Here is a 24120-nt window from a genome sequence, read left to right on the forward strand (position 1 = left end):
TCGGATACTACACATCCTCCCCCTTTAACAAGCACAAAAGCGCAACAATCTCACAACCATGCCTCATCCTCCTCCCCTAAAGAAAACATGAAAAAGGAATGAAAAATCTAGAAAAGAGACATACGAAACAAAGATCACAAAAATACAAAACGCAACCATGATACCGTGGTTGCGTTTTGTATTTTTGTGATCTTTGCGTCGTATGTCTCTTTTCTAGATTTTTCATTCCTTTTCATTCCATGATACCGTGGTTGCGTTTTGTATTTTTGTGATCTTTGTGTCGTATGTCTCTTTTCTAGATTTTTCATTCCTTTTCATTCCACGATACTGTGGTTGCATTTTGTATTTTTGTGATCTTTGTGTCGTATGTCTCTTTTCTAGATTTTTCATTCCTTTTTCATGTTTTCTCTAGGGGAGGAGGATGAGGCATGGTTGTTGGGATATTTGTTAGAGTGCATGGGATCATTGTTGGCATGTTTAGGACTATCTGTTTTGGCCATTGTGTACGTTTTCTAGATTTGTGGCTACACTATTTTGGCAGGTGAGTTAGCCTCGGTCGGGGTGTTGGGTTTGTGCTCAAGTGTGGCAGACTTGAGGCCAGGAGTAGCAGGCCTGGCGGAAGGTGTTTTAGTTTGGTGGGTTTTGGTTTGTAGTTTTGGTTTTTGTTTGTCCATTGTGGCAAGGTTGTGCTTGGTGGTAGCAGCACGGAGACCCTGGTGTGGCAGGCCAGGGTAGAAGGAGTAGTAGAAATGTTGTGGTTGTTAATCATAGCATGGTTGTGTGTTTGTGCATTTTCTTTTGATTGTAAATGGGGGGGGGATGTGTTGTATACTGCATATGTATGAATGAGGTCTGAGTCAGTGTAAGAGCTGTCTTGGAATGCTAGGGGAGCTTGGATTGTGGGGGGGCCTGAGGATTGAGGACTTGGAGCTGGGCAGGGAACCAGGGAAGAAGCTAATGATGATCTCTCTCTGCTATATGCAATACTGAACCTGTAACCAAGAGAATAAAGCGTGTTTCCTTTTTCTACATACCTGAGTCAGCGTGGTTCCGGCTCCTTGTTATTACTGGCTCAGGGTAGTTCCTGCAGGAGGCAGAATACTTCAGAAAGTCCAAGATTTAGAACGAGAGAGTGAAAGAGGGGAGCAAGTGGGAAAAGAGAGATTGAGAGGGGTAGAGAGAGAAGGCAGTGAAAGAGTGAGACATATGGGAAAGAGAAGAGACAAAGAGTGAGGGGCCAACAGAGAAGACAGGGCTAGGCAGTTAAAGAAGTTGAACAAAAAAGCGAAAGGTACAAAGACAGACAAAGGTGGAGAAAGCCGAAAATGAGAGCGATGAGGGCGAGTTAATGAAAGAAGGAGAGAGGAGAGGGAGATAGTCAATGAGACAGGAGGTGGGCAAGAGAGAGAGAGTGAAAGAGAAAATGGAGCTAAAGAAGGAGAGGAAACTGGAGTTAAATGTTCAGTTAGACAAGAGGAAAGAAATTGACAGGGTGTGACAGATTTCCATCTGCTAAAGGGAATCTCACAGATGTTTCACAATTATCGGAGGTGTAGTAATGGCTTCTGCCCTGAACGTTAGATCTGCCAAACAGTCTCACTTTCAGACAAAACACAGTGCTTTACAAACTAGTGTAGGTGTGTTTGTAACCAAATGGGCCTGCTGGTCATTGGGTGCATCATTGAATGTACCAACATCCACATATAAGGCACCAACCGGAAATGCCTGCTGCTGGGAATGAGTAATTGTTTGTTTATTTTTTGTTTATTTTACTTCTAAAGCGGTTGCACCTAAGCGTTGTACATAGACCAATGACTTGGTGCAATCAAAGTTATGTTGACCAGTTAAACAACTGAACAGAATAAAAAGGAAACAAGATGAACAATGAGCCATGATATGATAAGATATAAAAGACGAAATGTAAAGGTGAACCAGAGGTACAGTAGACTTGAAAGTCTAGCAAAGAAGGCAATTGCAAGACAACGCCTCATTATGAGCCTGGCCGTTCGGAAATATATAGCAGCGTACCAGCACCCTTTCTGGACCGCCAGACTACATGTTTGCCTGCAGGGGCCGTTGCTCCCGGCAGGTCTGACCTGCTAAGGGCACCGGCCTCTGCAGGCATGGTTTTCCCAGAAACACAGACACTGTTAGAACCGGTGCTGGTGCTTCCTTGTCCCCATTCCCACGGGGGCTTAAACTTTCTGCTACCTGACATCCCGGGCCGCCAGGACTTGTACTGTCCCGGTCGCACCGGGATATCAGGCAGCGGAACGGTGTTGCGAGTTCGGCGCATCCTGCCAGTAGCACCGGCGGGTTACCGCTGAACATGTAATGGGGCTCAATATTAGAATAAAATCAAAAACAAAAACTAAAAAGGAGGATAACAGAGGAGACTTCTGAGTTGAGGACAGGGAGTTTGGTAGGTACGTGGAAGCCTCTTTACACTTTTCAGAGTCTCCCGCTGGTGTTGAGAAAATCAAGCAAACCCATCCATTTAACACCCTTCCCTTGCTTGGTGGGTGAAACCTTGATTGGGGAGACCTTTCCTACATGGTCTCCAACAAACACTCGCAGGACGCAGCTATCCCAGGTAAGAGCACTAACATTTCTGCCTTTGCGTTCAGAAGAAACAAAAAATTGCGATCTTGGTTTAACTCAGAGACCACAACGTAGCTATGTCTGGTAGCCCCAGCAACATCTTCCTCATGGAGGCAGCAGGCGACGCAGGAAATGGTACCCTCCTTACGTGCAAGGATCAGCCTCTGTTTCCAGCCTTCTTTTTGGGTGAGGTTGAGTCCACCATGTGAACTGCCCAGAGCCAGCCATTTTCTAGACTCTGATATACACGCGCACTTCAGTCTTTGAGAAGTCAACCGGAGGGCGGACAGTAATGGATCGAGAGACTCAAACTCTGCCAAGACATGGCTGAAGGCATCTGAGATCAACGCAAACGAGGTCATGAAAAATCCAAAAATGGAGGCAGTGCATCTGGCTCAAGTGTCTATCTTATCACACCGTGCGTGGCTACCTTGGAGCATGGTGGGACGCGGTGGCGCACAGTGAGTAGTTAATGTGAGAAAGACCCAGGATCTCTTGGGCTATTACTGACAGGCATGACAGCAGTAATTGGCATGCCAGAAGTATGTATAGCTGCAATGGGGCTTCACTTTTATAATGTTTCAACTGGTTTGTTCACTTAAAAGTGCAAACTGGAATTTGGTTGCAAAATCTCATACCAAACTGGTAGAAGACTACAATTTGGAGGGACCATTCATGGCGACCTTAAGAAAATGCCATTCTAGATGGCATGCATTTAATTCAAGTTATTCTAATTTTCAGATTGGATTTTTTTGTAATAAAGATGGAAATACCTTTGAAAACCAACAGCAGTTTTAAATATATATACTTGTAGGAGCCCAGAAGTCTGATGACAGGTTAATATCTAATATAAACCATATCTGGTTTTGACCTGGTGACTGTTGGAATTCCAAACGGTGAAATGGCCCGGGCCGGGCATTTCTAGTGAAAGCAGCTCAGAAATGGAACAGCATACCGACGCAGCTAAGACAAGAAAAGAACGACTCAACGTTTAGGAAAGCCCTGAAAACAAACTTGTTTAGGTGAAGGAAGCCTACCTAGAGGTTACGTACCATGATTTAGGTAGAAAATGATGTCCTGTCTTTTATGTAAGTCCGAGGCGATTTGTGTGCGCCCTGATGCCTGTGGGCTTTCGCCGCAAGATAAATAAATAAATAAATGTATATAGCCAGAAGCCAGTGATGCAATTTATCACTTGGGTACTTGAGACCTTCCTGGTCCAATGGTTGTGTGAATTCACTGCATCGGACTGAGTTTCACCTAAAACAAGCCATGTGCGTTCAACCCCAACAGCAGCCTTTGTCTTCCCTGGAAAAGGGTTGTCAACTTCCGGAAAGGCAGGACTACCGCAGGGGGCAGGGAGAGGTCTATGCGTCAGAAAGCAGCCAAGGGAAGTCACACCAGTGTATTAATTGAGAAAGACTTTTGATGTAGGCAGAAAGAGGAATGGGTGGAGTCAGAGCAGCTCAGGAATGTATTGCAGTCCAGACAGAGGACCCACCATCTTGAATTTTCCTAGGGCTCCCAACATTCATGTCCCTCTCCCAATTACCTGCAGACAAAGAACTCTGGATATGACATCACCAGGGAAGAAGATTCTGAAAGAGCAGTCAGAATTGAGCCCCTTAGAGGACGCAAGAAGTGAACCAATCTGCTGTGGGCTTTTAGCTGCTCTATAAGTGGGGAGACCCTCTCATCAGTGGATTCACCTTTGGAGGATGCTTGAAGAAGGATTCATTGGAATCTAATCGGGAGTACAGTCTACTCCAACGTCCTCTTCCAGAGCGGGGAAGTCGATGAGCTCCAAGGAAGAGGACATCTCTTCTCCCTAATCATCTCAACAGTGTATTAGGGATGACCTTCTAGCTAGAAAAGGCCTACTGCTACTAAGACACTGGCACCCAGGACCCTGCTCACTGGAGGTGATAGAACCCTGCAAGTGCGTTCTACAGACCTTCCTCGTTGGGAAAGGGAGAAGAAAGGATTCACTTTGCCTCTGAGACCAGACCCTGAAATAGGTCTCACAGCACCCAAAGAGCCGAGCAAGCGACGGCTGTCTCTCCTGAATCTCTGAGCCGCATTGACACCGGTTTCAGCTCCATCACTGCCATCCAAGCTGCTGCAAGGGAACGGCTGGACTCAATATCGATTTCGATGCACGACAGACTCTGCGTCTTTGATTTTTGCTCAATGCTGAAGCTCCGCTGTTTCTGCAACGCCAAGTCTTTTAGAGTCCCCAACTCAACATTGCATGCCTGGTTACCATTCTCGTGGAGTTCGAAGCAGTTGCCACTGCACTACCCCGACAACGTTTTGAGCCCCCTCACTGCCGAAGGCCAGACTTCTCTTCTCCACACCAGCGGCCGCCGAGTTTTCCAGCAATGCCGACTCGACATTGCCGGTCATCCTTAGCGTCTTTAAACCGACAATCATTTGCCACTGCCGAACAGCACCATATCCTTGGAACCCCTTGCTGCCACTCTCTAACCCGGCCAGCACCGAAATCACCAGTTCAACGCCAGAAAGCCTGACTCAACGCTGTTGATCGTTAAAGGGCACTACCGATGCCTCTTCTTTTTAAAGACATATTCATTTAACTGGAATATTTGATGCTGAAAGGATTGCCTGTCTGCACCGGTCTTCAAACTCAGAGTGGCCCTTTATTCCAAAGTCTGCTTTCGCTGTGATTTCCCCTACAGGGGTGCCTTCATTTGTTTGTTTATTAGTTGTGTGGATTTTTAATTTAAATAAAGTTTCGTATTTTTACAGAACCTTGATTAGACATTTAATTTACTTTGCTGCCATAGTACTAAGTTGGTTGTGAACCTTCCGTGCTAGCTTACATCCCTTCGAAAAAGAGTGCAGTGTGCCCTCAGGCTGCGCCACCCAAAAATGTGATGAGGCATTGGAGTAACTTTGCTGAAAATGTTGGGGGGGACATGACATCTGAAGAAAAGGTGCCCCTGCCAAATGAATGGGGACAAAATGGTGTGCCATGAAAGTTGGGGGGGACACACCCCCCCACGCCCTCTAAATTAGGCCCATGGAAGGAGGTACGCCATTTCCGTTGTGTCTTGTTTCACCTTCGTGAGTGGGCTCTTGGTTCAGTAGTATTGAGGGGCTGAGTAGGTGCTTTAGTCACTACTCATCCTGTACTCCTGCAGAGCCACAGTCATTTCGTCACACAGGGACACAGATATGAGGCATACAATAGCGAGGAGGGGGGTGGAAAGCGAATGGGCATAGCACGGTACGGGGGCAGCGTAAGGAAAGAACGGGGGATAGGTGGGAGAGAAAGAGGTATTGAAACTAGCAGAGAGGGAGACGGTGACGGTGACGGTTTGCCTGTTAGAGAGGGAGCGTATGTCTAGTCTGCTCGAAAGAGAAGGGGAGGGGGGTGTTGTGGGGAGGAGGGCGGGCAGCTGATAGGGGAGGTTGGAGGGGGCGGGGCTCGGCAAAGAGCAGCATTTCACTTTTAGCACTCGTCCTCGCCCCGCACGATATGGACTTGCATTTCTTGGCCAGAGGAGCAGCCTGTGTCCCGCCTTCTCCGGATTGTCTCAAGCTGCACGGGCGGCTGGGCAGAGGTGCTGGAAGAGAGCCCCGCCTGCCGTTGCCGGCTGCTCGCCTGCCTGCACGCGGGAGCTCCGCCTGAGCCACCTCTCGCTGGGAGCGGGGATCCCCCCCAGCCTGTGCACCCCCGTCACTGGCGCGCTCGCGGGGGATACGCGCCTCCAGCTGCCCTTGCACAGTAGCCTTGGAGCAGAAGCACCCTCACGCAGACCGCTGGCTTCGTTTTATTTATAAGACGGACAGTGCTCCATCTCAGAGCTTTTTCCATTGAACAGCAATAGAGAGACCTCTGGATATTTCATATCAGACAATGGGAATTCGGTTCATGTATTGCTGCTTTCTTATTGCTTCATGGATCCATGGTAAGCCTTCCTTCCTTCCTTCCTTCCTTCCTTCCTTCCTTCCTTCCTTCCTTCCTTCCTTCCTTCCTTCCTTCCTTCCTTCCTTCCTTCCTTCCTTCCTTCCTTCCTTCCTTCCTTCCTTTCTTTTTGCCACCATTCCTTCCTTCCTTCCTCACCTTCCTTCCTTCCTTCCTTCCTTCCTTCCTTCCTCCCTTTAGCTCCTTCCTTCCTTTCTTTTTGCCACCCTTTAGCTCTTCCTTCCTTCCTTCCTTCCTTCCTTTAGCTCCTTCCTTCCTTCCACCCTTCCTTCCTTCCTTCCTTCCTTCCTTCCTTTCTTTTTGCCACCCTTCCTTCCTTTCTTTCTTTTTGCCACCCTTTAGTTCCTTCCTTCCTTCCTTCCTTTCTTTTTGCCACCCTTTAGCTCCTTCCTTCCTTCCTTCCTTCCTTCCTTCCTTCCTTCCTTCCTTCCTTCCTTCCTTCCTTCCTTCCTTCCTTCCTTCCTTCCTTCCTTCCTTCCTTCCTTCCTTCCTTCCTTCCTTCCTTCCTTCCTTCCTTCCTTGTCTCACTCCCTTCTTTCCCTGTACCATCACTATTTTCCTATTGACCTTTACTTTACTGTAGCTTTTCACAGTTCGACATAAACAAATTAGGCCACAAGAAGTACAAACTAACAGAAATCCACGTGACCCCCGAGTGGAGCTGTCAAAGTGAAATGAGCTTTTCTGAGGGCAGTGCCAACCCGCCCACGTGAAGCAGCCCCGCTTTGGCCCTCCTGGATTTCCTATCCTTAGCCCGCTGCTGATCATCCTTTTCTTTATTTCTGCTCTTCAAGTGTCCCTGCAAGGCGAGTACCAGAGGAGGCTGTACAAGGAACTGCTGAAGAACTACAACCCCCTGGAGAGACCCGTGGCCAATGACTCCCATCCTCTCACAGTGACCTTTGGCCTCAGCCTGATGCAGATCATGGACGTGGTAAAAACAACCTTTCTTTCCAACACTTGGGTGCGGAGGTGGGGGATGGGGGTGGAAAGTCATTTCTCCAATTGAGTAGTTCATTTAATCCACATGCTGAAAGTGTGAGTAGCATCGAGTTGAAGAATCCTTGGAATCAGATTAAGATCAGTTGTTCAGTTGTTCAGAGTTTCTGCCTAGAATGTTTCCTGGGTTATTGTGGGCTCTCGTTGTGGCTGGTGACCATACTTTTAACCCCTAGTCTTGGAGCAACCCAGCCACTTAAAAAAAAGCTTTTGAAAAGAAATTGTTGAACACTGTTATTTATTTTTGGAAACTGTTCAAATTCAGTATCAGACAATTATATATTCAATGTCGGACTGGGGCTCAAAGTTGTCTTGAGCACCAATGAAAAAGAGGCCCACAGTCGCAAATGGCAATTAATTCCTTTTGTAACAGACCTTTTGAGAAGTGCCCAAGGAGGAATTTAGTTGATAAAATGTGATGCAAGTTGTGCATTTTAAAGAATATTTATTCAGTAGCACTGGTCAAAACTACTAGCCACATAGTGAAGTAACTTATCACCCTGGCCCACACTAGCCCTTTGCGTTTTTGGTTCGGGCATTGCCCTATTGGTCTATAGGCCAGCCCTAGCCTGTATAAAGGGCCCGATTCATGGATTTTTTTTTTTTGCACGGTTCAAAGTGACTTTGCACTGCTGAAAAGTGACTTTGCATGGCCGACACAAACCCTGATTCATGGAACCCCGTGCAAAGTGTATTTTTGCAATGCAAAGACAGTCCAAAGTCATGTTGTACTGACTTTGCCCTGCAAAAATATACTTTGCACAGGGTTTCATAAATCAGCTTTTGTGTCCTCAGTGCAAAGTGACTTTTCAGCAGTGCAGAGTCACTTTGTACAGTGCAAAAAATTCCATGGATCCGGCCCATAGTGTTTAACTCAAGTTCTCTGTTACAAGTCCCTCAACATTCAGGGGACCGTCGCCAACCCCTGACCCACACTGTGGCCTGAAAGCCATACGGCCATTTAAAAACTCCAGCGATAAAAAACAACAAGGTTATTTTCTGTGATTCCACTTTTTAAACTCCATAAAGTCGAAAGATGTTACTGTGCATTTGCCAAAGGGGCCTGTGTGTGTACTCTCGAAAGTTCACGTTCATAAGCGATTAGCTGTTCTTTTGGATAATGAAACCTATTTGATACAGCCTATGTCATATAGAAGTATTTTTTTGTTGATACAGCTGCACACAATATTTAAAACCCGATATGACATTCCTTTCATAGCTTCTAGTTTAGCAGTCTGCCTTGGTCGGCATAAACTGTATGTTGTTGTCCAACGCTTTTGCAGTCCCACATCATGGACATGTAAAATCGGCGCATTCTTGAATTCAGTGGCCTGGCTTTATAGACCCTGGGGTCGTGTAAACCCGAGGAAATGATTGGAGACGGCTACTTAAAACCTCAGTGCTTCCTTTGTATTGATTGGCGCGTTTGATTAGTGCCTGGAGCCCAGTAAAGTGTGTGGGCAATGATTGACTGTTCCCCAGGTGGCTTTGATGAGCTAGGATTTGGGGGGGGGGGTGGTTTCTTCATTCAGAGGAGTCCTTGATCTAGCAAAAGGCTGTGATATGGGACTGCCACTTTATTTGTTTATTTTATTTTATTGTTTTTTTATAACGCGCCTAATACCATACCTCCGACCTGATCTGCACAGGTGAGTGGAGGCGGACAGGATCGGATGGACTTGTCCACCAAGGACCCACTCTCTACAGCAGGTGGTAGGGGTGGGGATCAGCGCCTTAACTCATCAGATCACAGGGACACCGACCGCAGGCCCGCAAGAGCACGCCTTAAGCCTGCTGCGAGGCGCTCCCCACCTCCGCTATTGTCCCATCTTTCACGGCAATGGACTTGCTATAGTTGTGCATTGCATGGGGGATGTGGCAGATCACCGAACACATGAACACGCTTTAGCACTGCTGGGTTCCTACCATACAAGCCAGAGGTGTAGACAGGCTAGGGCACTCAGCAGCGATGTGTGGGCATTTACAGATGTGAATGTCACTGCAGTAAGCCCAACTACATTAGCTTCAGGCCCCACGTGTTAGACAATCCCTCTCAGGATCACTCAGAGTAATTCCAGACGGGCAACTTGCTGGGTGCGGTGTAAACTCATTATTACACCTAGTCAACAATCTATGTTTTGATTGGTCTAATACATGAATGTATGGCGTTTTCTGTAGCTTAAACCTAGTGGGAAGTCATGAAACACTCTGCATCGGCAATCATTTCCACTTTGAATTCTCTGTCCGGGTACCTTTATTTATTTATTTATTGCATTTATGTAAAGCCCAGACCCTGAGGCGTCTCAGCGTTTGTACACACCCTGGGGGAGGGAAGAGGACCAGACGGAGATAAAGAACGAATATACAGTGCATCACGGTGATGATGAAGCAGAATCGGTCATGGTCGGGGCTTCTGACCGGTTGCGCCTGATCGTTCTTTCTGCATCTAGCACCTTGATGTCTTCTCAAGGCGAGTGTGGGCTCTATGAGTACTTGTTGCCATACCATACTGATTGCATGGAGAGTCTGGCGGCATGTTTAGGCTTCTTGTTTGCCGGATCCCAGGGCAATGGCAATTCTTCATTCCCATCCTGAAGTGCGCAGGTGAGGAGGCCCACCTGGTGTGTGTTCTGATGTTGTTCCAAACCTTTCTCCCATCCAACCATTCACCAGCGCTTACCTTTCACCTTAAATCAGTCTCTGCTGTTCTAAGCCCTTCCTTCTGCTGAAAGGCAACCCGAATATTTTACACTCTGAGTGCCTATTGTGTTGATTTCATGTGACATAGGTGCCTCTATTGTGCGCACTTTAGGAACTGGTCCATTTTAAGGCGTGACAATTCTGCCTATTATTCACTGTTCACCTGGTCGCTCACTTCATGCAGAGACGTGGCCCCTCTCAATGTCAGAACAAGGAGGTTTCTTGGGCGTTAATATAGGAGTTCAGTACTTCCACGGTTTTCATCTGGGAAAAGTTTCCAGAATCTTTGGACAGACCCTGATCAGCGCCAGCCTGTGGGTTTCTTGGAGCTATAGTGGGTGGTTTTGTTATAGATCAGGTGGTGGCAGAGGTGTGTGGATATGGCAGGTGGGCATAGAGAAGGGAATTGTAGAGTGCTGAAATGTGTGTGTTCAACAGGGAGCACGCAGACCCACATCATGGGCACAGTGGTGTCTCATTTTTGGTTTTGGCTATTAGGTGGAACTGTTAGCCTATAAGCCAAACCTATTGGCATGGGACTTGAAGATAGGATAGGAATAATAGGATGTGAGGAAAGAGACACAGCCTGTGGGTGTTGTTTGCCATTTTACCCACCCATTGACTGCCCCTGCCCCTGCTAGTCTCTATTGCCAATCTCTCCCCACCCAAAATGCAACCCCCTGGGATTTCTATGAGGTAGCTCTGTGCTTTTACTGGGAGGACACTGGTATTGCTAAACAGTCTCACAAACTGTAATGGCTCAAATACTGCTATAAACCAGCTCCAGTGTAATAAAAATGTCATAAGAATGTAAGCTTTTAGCAATTTGATTAATGGGGAATATGTGCATCCTCACATCTGCTCTCTGAACAGAATTTCTGTAAAAAATAAGCATTGGAAAGAACAACAGTATTGGCTCTTAAAAAGCAATAGATAGGTATCTGCCAGTCACAGCTATAATATTCCCAAGTAGTGAAGCATTTGTCGCTATTGCCAACTTATGGGCAGATAGGACCTGAAAACGCCTACACAAAAGCAAAATTGTTGGCTTTGCCAGTGCTGCTTTTTTGGGATGTCTACTATAACTTTAAATACAGTACAGTCATGTGGATCAGCAGAGTCAATTGCTACCTTCTACCTGTTTAACAAAGAAACCGCTACCCCTGAGCGCTACTCCTGAGCAGAGGGGGGGAAACAGTGACTTGGCTCCTAGTCTAGACAACGTGCAATAATACATTCATGATTTCACATAAACACTTGCAACAATGTATTGAGCCATTGCTGTATTATCTGGAAACTTGCCTCAAGGAGTCAGACAGATAGTGATTCTAGACTTGAGGTGTGTGCATTGATTTAGGTAATTCTGCTTTGTAGAGCAATCACGTGGCACTTGGAGCACCTGGCAATTGTCTCAAAATGTAGACCGTAAACCCCAAGCAAGGTTATTTATTTCTAATAATGTTTGGAGGCAGTCAGGCTGATCTGAAACCTTTCTCTCAAACATGAGGTTTGTGTGTGAGGAGGCTTGAGGGGAAGCAAGCAAGTGAAGTTTCTCCCTGAGACATTTTGTAAAATAATAGGTGCATTTTACAGCCCTTTCTGGGGAAAAAAATTGATCTAAAGCCACACTTTACAATCAATTGTTTATGGTAGCATATAAAACAAATGTGTATGGTAGCACATACAAAAAAACACTAGATGCAAGTTACCAATAGTGCAGAATACAGTTTTTAATGCATTTTCATTATGCCTTTGCCCACAATATATGGTGCACCAATATATACCAGTATTACCATATAGGGGCAACCAGCCAGAAAAAAATGGCATGCCCCAGGAAGATAGTATATTGTCAGGTGTCTTGACCCACGTTTGAATCATTATGCTACAACATTTGGTGCCGTGGGCTTAGAAAATCCAAGATGGCCGAAAAGCCCACATTTGCGCCAGAATCCAGGAAAACCGCGCAGTTCTTGCGCACACCAAAATGGTTGTCTGACCTGCCACCCACCAGTACGAGCGTGAGGGCCAGTAGCGCCATGACTGAAACGTGGTGCCAAAGGAAAAACAGCAGTGCCTGTTAGCTCAAAAAGCGCTTTGAAATCACATTTGTTTCTCTGAAATGCAAGCTCAAAATGCCTATTTCAAACATTGCAAGATATTCAAAAATCTTACTGAACACCAGCAGACGTCTGGTAGAATGAAGTCTTGTGTGAATACCAAATCCGGAAAGAGGAAGAGCCTAAAATAATGTTCATAACAAAACTGGCTGAGCTGTGGATGTCAGCATCTTAAGTGAATTGGACTTAAAGCCACTAAAATCGAAATGTTTAAAATAAATGAGTGATTTACTTTGGAGTGTCACATAGGTTGCAACTGTTTAAATGTCATAGTTTTGAACTTAGAATCAGCATTCTAGCTGCATGTGTCAAAATTGTAAGTTTGATTTGATTGAAGAAAAACTGGAACAAAAGTGACATTTGGTTGAAGCCTGGCTTAAAGAGATTGAATTCTGCCCGGCAACTACCCCCGACAGCAGTTGAAACTTGCCCAGCAACTGCATTCACAGGCCTGGCTGCCTTCTGCTGTTCCCACCAAAAGGAGATCACACCTCTTTGATTGAATTAGGGGAGGAATACCTGGGACTGCAGGAAACAGAACAATGAACTTTCCTTGGCTCAGGCAAATGCTAAATCAGGGGGTCGTAAATGACTTCCTCTTGGAAGAAACTGGTAGGAGCCCTGCCCCTGTGAGCCAGCTGAGCTTGGAGGCGGGGACAGACAGAAATTCCCCCATGTGCTTTGGGACCTAAACCACACCCATCTGGGCCAGAGCATAATTTTAGAAAGATGGATAATTTATAGAACATAATCGTCAAAATTATATCAATAATATCATTATTCCTGTGATTTTTCTGTGCACATTTTAAGAGGTGTTAGGACTCTGTGGTATGTTCTGGGGGGTAGTAGCAGAAAATAAGGTATTACTCCAAATGTCTGTATGTTAAAAATATGACACTTCATCATCTGATGCCCATATTCCTTGCGCACATTTGTGTAAATTCTGGAAAGGTTTAGAGGTTGTGTTCTGGATGAAAAGGGCAGAATCCTGTCAGAAGTGGACACGACATCTTACAAAGACAGGGATCGGATGGTTTGGCGCTACAGAAAATATGTTAACTGGACATAGATAAATATGCATTTAAGTCAAAAAGTGATTTGTGTGCAAATTGACAAGGGGAGTGTTCTTTCTGCATGCCAAAAAAAGGTTGCTGGATGACTCACAACTCTGTTCCCCAGTCAGGCGACAAAGAATTTGCTAGCCTATCAGGATCCTCAGAGGGTTGGGCATAGAAAGTCAGCCTTCCCACCTACTTTCAAAAGACATAAAAAGAGCCACTGAGACCCAGGTAGAGACATTCACTTTCCACTTCAAACTGATTTCCTGCGAAGCGCTTTGCCAGAAGACTCCAGAACCAGAACTTAGAATCCAGACTTCAAATCCAGAAGACTCCAGAACCAGAATTTAGAATCCAGACTTCAGAACTTGTAGCAGAGAGGCCTAGTCCACAAGCTGAATCCTTCAGAGGCCTCAGAATCCAGCAACCTAACCAAACTATTCAACAGCCGGGCGAGCTGTTTGATTCTGGCCTAGAACCCTGTGCCAGAACCCAGAAAGCAGAGCTGTATCCAGACCGCCGTGCAGTGCCGATAGAAGACCAGACCCAGACCAGACCGCTGTGCAGTGCCAGAACTTTTGCCAAAACCAGAGACCCAGACCAGATCTCTGTGAGCAGAACCGGTACCAGAGACCGTCCGTGGTGAGTGAAGCCTAAACATGACCAGATCTTGACGGCCTATTTCAAAATTAGGAGTGAGTATCCAGCCAGAGCTGTGCAAACCAATCTCTTAGTTTAAAATAATCTAATTCAAACCATTTCCACCTATTTAAAACTGCATCATAGAAATTGTGTGTCCATTCTGTGATTTCAAACCTGTGAAAGTGTCCTTTGTCATTCTGAGCTTTATTTCATTTCTGAAATCTACCTCCACAAAATCGTCCTTAACTTTTGAACCGCGTGTGCTAGGAACAAGACTTAACTTTCATTTTAAAGCTAAGATCCTCAGCTTTCCAACAAGCCCTAAACTACTAATCACGCTCGACGCACTCGGAAAAAGTGCAGCGAATTGCAATTTGAATCAAATTTCTCCACCTGTCAAAAATCGCTGTTTTTTGCTTGCAACTGCAGAAATCCGTTTTCAACCTGATAATCCCTCATGAATCACTTATAGTGTTGACCTGAACCAATCTTAAGTAGCTATCACCTACCTTGAATCTCCTATAGGGAATTAAAATCATTTTTAGCATATTTTCACTTCATTGTAAATCACATTAAAAGTATTTTGGCATGTTTTAAAAAGCATACCGGTTGCTCCAAGCTTGCTAGGGGGGAACTGAATTGGTATTGAATTTGATTGTATTCCTGAAAACAAGCTTGCTAGGGGGGAACTGAATTGGTATTGCATTTGATTGTATTCCTGAAAATTGTGTGCTCTTCTTCCATCTCTTTATATTGCATAGGGGGGGGAGTGAATTGTCAAAAGAAAAAGTGATCATATTATCTCTTGTTGAAACCATATCAGTTTATTTCTGTGCTGTATTCTTTTCCATCATTGCATTCCCTTGAAATCGTACACGTATTCTGAGCTACCTTATCCTTTCTATACCAACTCCTAAGTAATTGAGAATTGTGCTACTGTGAGATTATCCATTGTTGATCACTGTCATATTCATAAGTGTGCTATCAAATATTAATTTATTCATAAAAGTGTGATATATATTGTTTAATTTTTCAAATAAATATTTTAATTTGCAAAACAAACCTACTTCTTGGCTCAGTGAGGTCAGGGGGATTCAAAGAGAGGGGCGTTATACAAGGGTTTATCATCCAGATCTATGAACTTGTCATAAAAATATATAAATAAGGGCTTAAGGGCTTGGGCATCCCAGACTCGGCATTGACTTAGTTGGAGTGCTGAATTGAGGTCACTTAACAATATCCACATTGGCTATGCTGAGATAGGCTAGTGTACCAATTAATAACACTTCTTGTGTTTGCTTTACCCTTGATTTATATTTACTGTGCATGAAGGGTAAAGTAAACATGGTAAGTGTTAATATTACCTGGCTAGACTGGTCTACAATGGATGCAAGCCAATGACAACATTTGTTGCACAGTTACTTGATGCAAAGTAACTGTTTGTGCATCAAAGGTAAAGCAAAGACAAGTGTTATTATGTGGATAGACTAGCCTAAAATCAATGAAGGCCAGTCAGCCAAGTCATATTTGTTTTACCCTTGATGCACAGTAACTATGCATGATGGGTAAAGAAGAGATAACTGTTATGCGCAAATGTTGTGCAACGTGAACTATCTGACTGACAGGAGAGGCCTTCTCTTCTGTCAGGCAGGGTGTCTACGCTGCTGGTGTAATAATGAGAGCCAGCCCGGGCCAGTCTTCTGATGTCTCCCATTATTCACCCATTGGCTCAGCAAAACAAATATTTTAAAAAGCGTGCCCTTTCTAAGAGGCAGACAGCACAGTCCTGATGCAAATAAAGCACACAGAGGACTGTGCTGCCTGTCATTCACGAGAGGTGGAGGGCTGCCACTCATGGTAGCGGGCCGCCATCGGCTGGGCTGATTCATTATTTGCTTGTTATGCTATGTCATAGCATGCTTTTGCTATGTGACTTTGCTATGCTACCCTATGCTTTCTTTGCTACGCTCTGCCATACTTTTCTCTGTTAGGGTTTTCTGCACCATGTCATATGTAAGCTGCAGGAGCCTGTTGTGAAATGTTGCTCTGTTAGGATCTATCTGTCTCGTTCCCAAATTCAGTTTTGCCAGAAAGGATACATTGATTTGTACTTTTGATGTATATCTTTAAGGCCAGTACCGCGCCCTACATACACCCCTGTTTGGGTTGTCACCTCCTGCCTCACTGCATATAAACCTAGCCTTGTGTGATTTCTTTTTTTTTTAATTCTTCCTTCCCAATTGCGACCTTGCAAATCTGAATTTTTAGCTTTTATGGGAAATTTGCTAATTTTTCATTTTTATATTTGATAAATTCCTGCATTTTTTTTTTTGGCATGATTCTGGTTTTGTTACACTAACTGAATATGCTAAGTTTTGTCATGTAATTTCACATAAATGTCAAGCACTTCAAAGCAGCCATAAAATGGCAGGGAACACTCAAGAAAACATGCAAATAAATAAATAATACACATTAGCAGCAGCCAGTTCTGGAAAAGTGTCATAATGCCCAACGTAGACACTGTACATATTAGCTGATAATCAGAATCTACACCTCTCTTCGACCTAGACCCCATGCTGGCCTCTATTTACAGGACAACTGTACTGTTTATAGTGGGTTGGGAAGGGTAGACAAGGCTGGATTATGCAAATTACCTGCAAGAAAAGTCCAGCCTCAGCCCACGAGGAATCCTGCTTCCCACACAACTATACCCATCACCTTGAAGTTCCTAGCAGGCGTCAAGAACTCAGAGGAAACCCAGTCCAGGGCGTTGTTCTCAGAGGAGTCACAGTTTAAAGCACAAACTCATTTAAAAGTGCCTGTAGTTCCTCTAAGCTTTCTTGTATGTAGAAACTCCTGTATGTGGCCTTTTGAGCAAGTAGAAAGTTGTGTGCTCTCCTGTTTCAATATGCATGGTGTCAGTACACCCAGGCCCAGCTAAAGATGTGTGCAGGGCCCATTTCAACATGATGATTGGGGGCCCCCTTACTTAGATCGGAAAGCAGTCTGAGGCATCCGTGGGGGGGCATACATTATAATGGAGATAAAGGTAAGGTTAATAGCCACCAATTATTACTAGACAGCTAGCTAGCAGGGAGCTGAAACACTGAATGCCCGCTGAATAGCAATAAATCCTTCTTTGTATGCAAGTGGCTGACTTGGAGGAACCAGGTTTGAAAGGCAATGAGGTACTAACACTTCTGTTTGCCCCAATGGAAGTGACGGCCAGACAGGCTCCAACAAAATAAGCTTGTGAGATGAGCGCTGCAAAGTACACATTGTAAGCCCCACAACGTAAGTAATATTCAAATGAAAATGTTGCTGTATTATTAGACTGCTGTCTGGCAATATGGGGGCAGTTGCTGGGTGGCCCCCTGAAGTTAGTGGCCCCTTTTATTGAAAAGGTTGAAAGGCCCTGATGCCGTCCCTGAGTACATCCAGGCTCACAATGACACCCTTGTGTTGTGCAAAGCTTAAAAGCCTCAGTCAAAGGCATAATAACATCATCATTTCACACAAAGGTTTGCCAGAGACTGTCACTACATGCGGAAGGACAGAGAACTGGTGCTTCGCTCCCTACCTACCATTTTGTCATACATCAACAACCGTCTTTGATACAGTCTAACGCTGGGTACATTTTCTCATTATAGGTGGTTACCTATCGCTATACCTCGATAGCCTTCTCCCAAGTAAGGACCAAACTATGTCAGTGTTCTAAAATAAAGTCTAGCATGGCATGACATGGGACACACTCTTAAGAGTAACCTTTTTCACATCAATGTGCCAGGCGTTTTCAATTTTACTGAACTAGTTTGACCTCTCCTTTCCCTTACCTTCTGCTACCAACAGCATTCTTCTTCATCCAAAGTCGGTACGTGACTAGACGACACTTGTTTGTGACATGGATGTCCCGGAATTCACCGTCTGGAGTTTGACCAGGGGTGCCACATATAGAAGTGCCCGGGCACATAAGCCACCTAACTTCCAGGATTGCCTGGGGACACTGTCAGGCCCATCACGAACCCCTGTGCACTAACTTACAGTTCTCTAAACCTGAATAGGAAATACAAGCCATGTGTCACAATACTCAAGGGCACAGTCTCTTCCTCTCTTTTGCAGAACTGTGCTGCTCCCCATAACAGGTCGGACGTGCCCCCTTCTTACCACACAACTTTCTTCCCCGGTTCCATGCCCATTCCCTTTGTGTGTTGCATCTATTTCCTGCGTCCGCATCCTCTTATTTTCCCCATATTCTTTTATTTTTTTTCCCTCCTGCAGACTGAAGTCTGGGTATACCTGTGGAGGCACAGCTCGCCACTACACGGACAAACTTAGGTGCTTTGTAACTACTATGTGGGTGATTTGGCACAGTGCAAAAGCCTATTAGCAGAACATAACATAGTTACAACTAGCACCATCCCTAGTCGGCGTAGTCAGAGCTGAGGGATCATAGGAGTCACAGTCCTAAACATCTGGAGAGCTGTGCATTGCAAACCTCTGGCTTACAGATGTGTACCCCATTACATTTTCAGTAGTTGGTCAGATCTCCTCAGCTAACTTTCCATGTGACATAAGTAACCATGCCTGGCTCGAATGCAGACAGGGCTTCCAGCCGGAAATGCGTGAAATTACAGAGTTGAAAAGTCCGACCACCAAAAGTCTGTTTTATTTTTTGTTTTTTCTCTCACTTTTTTCGTATTTATATATGTGGGGGCAGACCCCCCACAACCCCCTCACCTTACACCTATACATTTTTATTAACTTTACCCCCCAACATATACATATTCAAATAAATGGGGGTAGACTTTTGGTGATAGGACTTTTCTACTTAGGCAATTTCATCCTAACTCTTCCAGCCACCTGGCACGCCAATGAAGAAACACCCTTCCACCACAACTACACTGCCTCCTGCATGTCACATCTTCATGCATTGGCCCCTTTCTGCACTTTGCCACTGTGACCGTCTCACGTGCCTTCTGCTTCATCCCTGCGTCTAATAGCAAAATGCAGATAGGAAGTAGAATGCAGTGACATCATCCTTTCAGTTTCATCCAACAGCAATGTATTCCTGCCCATTAAACGTTTGACTCATTAATCCTATCTCCATTTTAACTCGTCCAGTTTCAATAAGGGTGGGCTGAGGGACTCTCAGGGCCTGACTAATGGAAGTGTTTTATAATGGTGCAGTCCCATAGGACAACGTTCCATGAATCAGGAGGAAACCGGTATTGCCACGTATTCACGTTATCAAGAGATGATGGCGGATGTTGATGTGGAGTCAATGGAGAACGTGAAGTCTGAAGCCGACACGAAGGTCATCCCTGCCATTAGCCTAGCTCTGGGAAATTAACAAAATCAAAGAGAGACAACATGGGCCTCATTAGGACTCCGGCGCTAAACCATGGTGCTATTAGCACCATGGTCCATGCCGGAGTCCGCCATGGCAGAATGGGGAATTACCACCCCATTCCAAGGTTGGTGGGGCGGTAATTCCCCATGCCGCCATGGCCCTTCCCCATTCCCATTTTTGCCCCATAGGGCTCAATGGGAATGGAGAAGGCGCTAATTACGGCACCGTAAATTACGGTGCCGTAATTAGCTCCTAGGTCCCTTTGTGGGTTGGTTTTTAAACGCCTGCTAAAAGCAGGCGTTAAAATGGTAATCAGGGGTTAAGGGTTAACGGCGCCGACGGCGCCGTTAAACCCTTATTGCCTGGGTTGTAATGAGGCCCATTTTCTTCTGCCAATTTGGTGCGGCCTTCAATATTCCAAAATCTCACGATTTCGTTTTTTTTTTACCCATGATCCCCCCACTCATACTGTCAATCCCACCCACCTGCCCTCTCTTGTGTGGCAATGTCTAATAAATAGGGGGGGTTTCACCCTCTTAAACTCCCCCATCACCCACTCGGCTAGTCCCATTCCCCCCGCATGCAGTCCTCTTTCATCCCTCCACCCCAAACACATACACATGCAAGCACACACGCTTACTCGCCCCCCATTCACCCAAACATTTCCCAGCAACACATATTTACAACGCACAGACACACACACTATTTCACTTCCATCTTCCGTTCCTGCCCTCTCGTTCCTGCCTGACCCTGCGCGCTCTCGTGTGCAGCCAGGGGAGTGACAGGTCGCTTTAGAAAGACCGCTCCTTTTATTTTCGCTAAAGTGGAAAAGGGATTTTTCCTTCATACCGTGAAATGGGCGACGGCCAAACTCTTCTAACGAGTACGATTCCGGCCCGCCCGCATGAATCTCCCATAGTCGACACCTTTACAAATATACGGTTCTCTCGAAAGAACATCCCGTGTCCATCAAACAAGAAACAAAGCCACTTTCCAGGCCATTGGAGGTGTCATCCTTTGCTTCCCATGAATCCGAACTACGTGTAACATCAGCCGTCTGTAGACTTGATAAGTGTTGCCACCAGAATGTGGATTTTTCCATCATGTTCACCACTTGCTAAAAATAAGAAGGCAGTCACGACAAGCTAGCGCGTTGAAACTGAATGCTCTGCTATATGTCTGTGTCAATACATTTAACTGCTAATACTTCAATCCCACCTTTACAATTTATAGAAAAAGAGCTGAAATCCAATTTCTTTACCCCATACGTGTCAAAGATGTTGTGCACCGATAATACTGGCATGTAATGAAAAAATAGGCCCTTGTAGGTAGGATAGCTCAGCGGGTTGAGGGCTCGTTTCTGCGTTCTATGTGTGATCTTCAGGTCGCAGGTTCCAATCCCGGCAAGGCCAACTCAGCCTTTCATCCTTCTGACGTCGATACAGGAGTACTAACTTGGGTTGGGGTGGTTAACGTATGTAAATATGTTCTATGTACAGTGCTGAGGTGTAAGTGCTACATGAAATAATAACAAATCTTCATCATCTTGTAAAGGACACGGTAGAAGGTGGGAAGAGGGAGTGGGGGGAAAAGGGGCTGCCAAGTTGTAAATCTTATGTTATTTTACTGGGATTTATACCATGCACCACTGCCATTTGCATGGCCTGTAGGTGCTGTGCCGGTCTAGCTCCATTTTTTTCAAATACCCTAATATACAATCTGTGCTGGTTATTGTCCCAAGACAGCATCTTTGGATTTTAGGCTGCTTTTGATATCACACCTGGGAACTCATTTCAGAAATGTCTCTTCGGTGGTAGTGCCATTTTCCACACTGTTAGCTCAGGGGCAGACATTGCCATAGTCATTTATGTATTAGGGGGCTAAAACAGGGGACATATTAGCCTCCTGTTTATATAACCTTCATGTTTCATATATGACAAATGAGATTTGTAAAGCTTGCATTTTTCTTCCTAAATTGGGGTTGCATCAGATAGCATGGCAAGCCCATGCAGGGGATTGTATAACAATTGCTCAAACACCCATTGGAGTGAAACGGTCTCTCTGTGTTGTGGGGAAGCATTCAAATTACAATAGTTTGGAAAACATTTTTTTTAGATTATTTATTTATTTATTGTGTGAATTAGTTGAAACAAACCTTACTCACAAGCAAACAATCAAAATACCGGATAAAAACATATCTGAGACAAGTTAATTTCATACAATGTTAAAAGTAATTTCAATAAATACATTACAGTAATTATCAGCCTATCAGTTGTATTATTTAATAAATTCCACCACAAGTCTAATTTGGAAATCAATACTTTGAAATGTATAATAATAAGATTCACAAATGTTATGTTAAAGGTACTTATATAGCGCACCTTCACCAACAGAATTGGTCCCCAGGTGCTCTGGCGGATCTGTAAACAGGAAGGATGGGTATGGTTAGTCTGGAGGAGGAGAGCAGGAGAATGGGAGAAGTGATGTGCTGTTGGCAGCTCCAGCTCGGTATACACTGAGTGCTGGGCTTTAGTGCTAGTATCAGATTGGGCGAGATGTCGAGTGCTGTAGGTGATGTTTATGTGTTGTTGATGCCGTGTGGTAAAGTGTGTGCGGATTGCTGGGAGAGAGATGCTTGTGTGGCTTTGTGTGGTTTAAGTGTGCAGAAGATTGAGGGTTGGGTTAGTGGGTTCTGTATCCTGATTCGGGTACTTCTGATTCCGTTAGAGTTGTATCTCTGTGAGTTGGGTTGATGCTGGTTCGTCGTGGGCCGGCTCGCTTTGTTGGTGCTGCGCTGACCCCGCTGTTTCATAGTGAGTATTGTTTGGATTGATAGGTGTGTCTGAACTTTTTGTTCGGTTGTGCGACTGGGTTGGTAATATCTATTCTCCTGTTATCTAGTGAAATGAAAAAAAAAGATTTTAGGTAGAAAACGTATAACCAAGAATTCCAGGAAATTACTTGTTTGAGATTTAAGATCATCAACAGGAAATGGGATGACAAGTTTTATAGGAGATGAAAACATAAAATAACTCCTAGGGTTATAAAGTTAAAGCATGGGACCAATAGTTTGGGGGTACCTCCTTAAAACCATTGATATGGGTTGATAACTATAACATTGGGCCTCATTGCAACTGTGCTGGTCCGGAAACAACGGTGCCGATAAGCTTACCGGCACCGTTGTTTCCGGACTGGCACAGTACAAGTCTGCCTGCCGGAGCCGCTGTGCCCGACAGGTCTGACCCTGCCGGTCACAGCGGCCACGGTAGGCAGACCGTCACGGAAGCAATGGCACTGTTATTAATGGTGCCGGTGCTTCTGTGGTCCCCACTGTCATGGGAATGCGGCACAACGTTTTACCGGCGCCTGACTTCCCGGACCGGCGGGGTAGGAATCACCTGATGTTACCAGCTAGCCAGGCGTTGGTAAACTTTACCTGCACGGTTACCGCCAGACTTGTAATGAGGCCCATTGTCTTATTGATTCTGCATGGAATCAAATGTTACTGTGTAAATACATGGAAATGTTTGTCATCATCAGAAGGTTCTATTGGGTGGAATTTTCCTTCATTGCCATAAGTGGGCCTGTGTGTGCTCTTGGAGTGGAATTGGGCTTCACCCCTTTTGATCACCATAGCCACGCTTAGACAAACGTCTTTCCTTACATAGAATAAGGAGGTGAGCAACACCTTGCAGCTTTTTAACATTAACAAAGAAGCAAGAGTCAGTGATAAAGTGCTGTTTTGGGAAAAATTAATTTACTCTCTACTTTGGAAATAATAAGTTCTCAGAAGTGTATTTTACAAAGGAGTCAAGTTGGCGGGTTTTGATATCGATTGATGGAAGCAATTAGACACTTGTGCATAACAAGCCCTAGTACCGGGCACTTGAGACTCCACTGTTGTCAGGTTTCTTCACACTTTTTTTAAGATTAACGACTGACACATTTTGGACAAAGATGCTTTTAGGATCACATATTTCTTTAATTATCACAGTAGTTAACTTTATTAGAAAGCTAATGATTTTATTGCAGGTGTTATAAATAATAACTTTATGTCATGTATTACTGCTTACATTATGTATTTTATGGGTATTGTCAAAGGTTTCATTTTTTGATCAGAAGAGCAGCCATCACATTGCATGTCTACATCAGCTCAACAGATTTACAAATCTAATTTTTCCTCTTGAAATCTTTTTCATGCCTTCTTTTATAACCCTCAACACCCACCCCTGTATCCCCTCCGACCCCACGCACTTCCCTTATAACAAACCATACATAAAGATCGACAGCATACCTAAATCTGCATTGTAGTCGTGCCTACACAGGGAGTTAAAGCCTGTATTATATGCCTATCTAGTCCGTCGTCCCATTTCTCGTGAGCCATCATCTGGGCTTTTTTGAAGTTTTTAATTAAATGAATGACTGTAAACAAACCTCAGGAAAAAGGGGAGTGCTAATCCATGCACATTTTCCTATGCTCATAGCATGACAAATGCGTAGACCTGTGTACTCTGGGTGGACACAGCCTACAGGCACAGTCCGCCCTGTCATATTTAGTTGGGATATGACAGCAGGAGTACACACATGATGCATTTACAGAAGCGATAGGACCAACCCTTCACCCTGCCATGGCCAGCCTGATTAACTAACAAAGGCTCCATGCATCCGCCTTGCTCTTTTGTTGGGCTCTGCAGCTGATGG

General features: G+C 44.9%; 1 protein-coding gene across 1 annotated transcript in view; it reads left to right on the top strand.

Moving 5' to 3' along the window:
- Window positions 1-6058: 6058 nt before the first annotated feature.
- Window positions 6059-24120, top strand: part of CHRNA7 (cholinergic receptor nicotinic alpha 7 subunit) — a 501912-nt gene continuing 483850 nt past the window's right edge. The window contains exons 1-2 of the mRNA XM_069624754.1: window positions 6059-6536; window positions 7348-7487. Of these exons, the coding sequence (XP_069480855.1) occupies window positions 6485-6536; window positions 7348-7487 (192 nt within the window). The 5' untranslated portion in view covers window positions 6059-6484. The remainder of the gene's footprint in view (window positions 6537-7347; window positions 7488-24120) is intronic.

The sequence above is a fragment of the Ambystoma mexicanum genome, chromosome 11 (assembly GCF_040938575.1).
Source record: "Ambystoma mexicanum isolate Mex_15411 chromosome 11, UKY_AmexF1_1, whole genome shotgun sequence".
Classification (NCBI taxonomy): Eukaryota; Metazoa; Chordata; class Amphibia; order Caudata; family Ambystomatidae; genus Ambystoma; species Ambystoma mexicanum.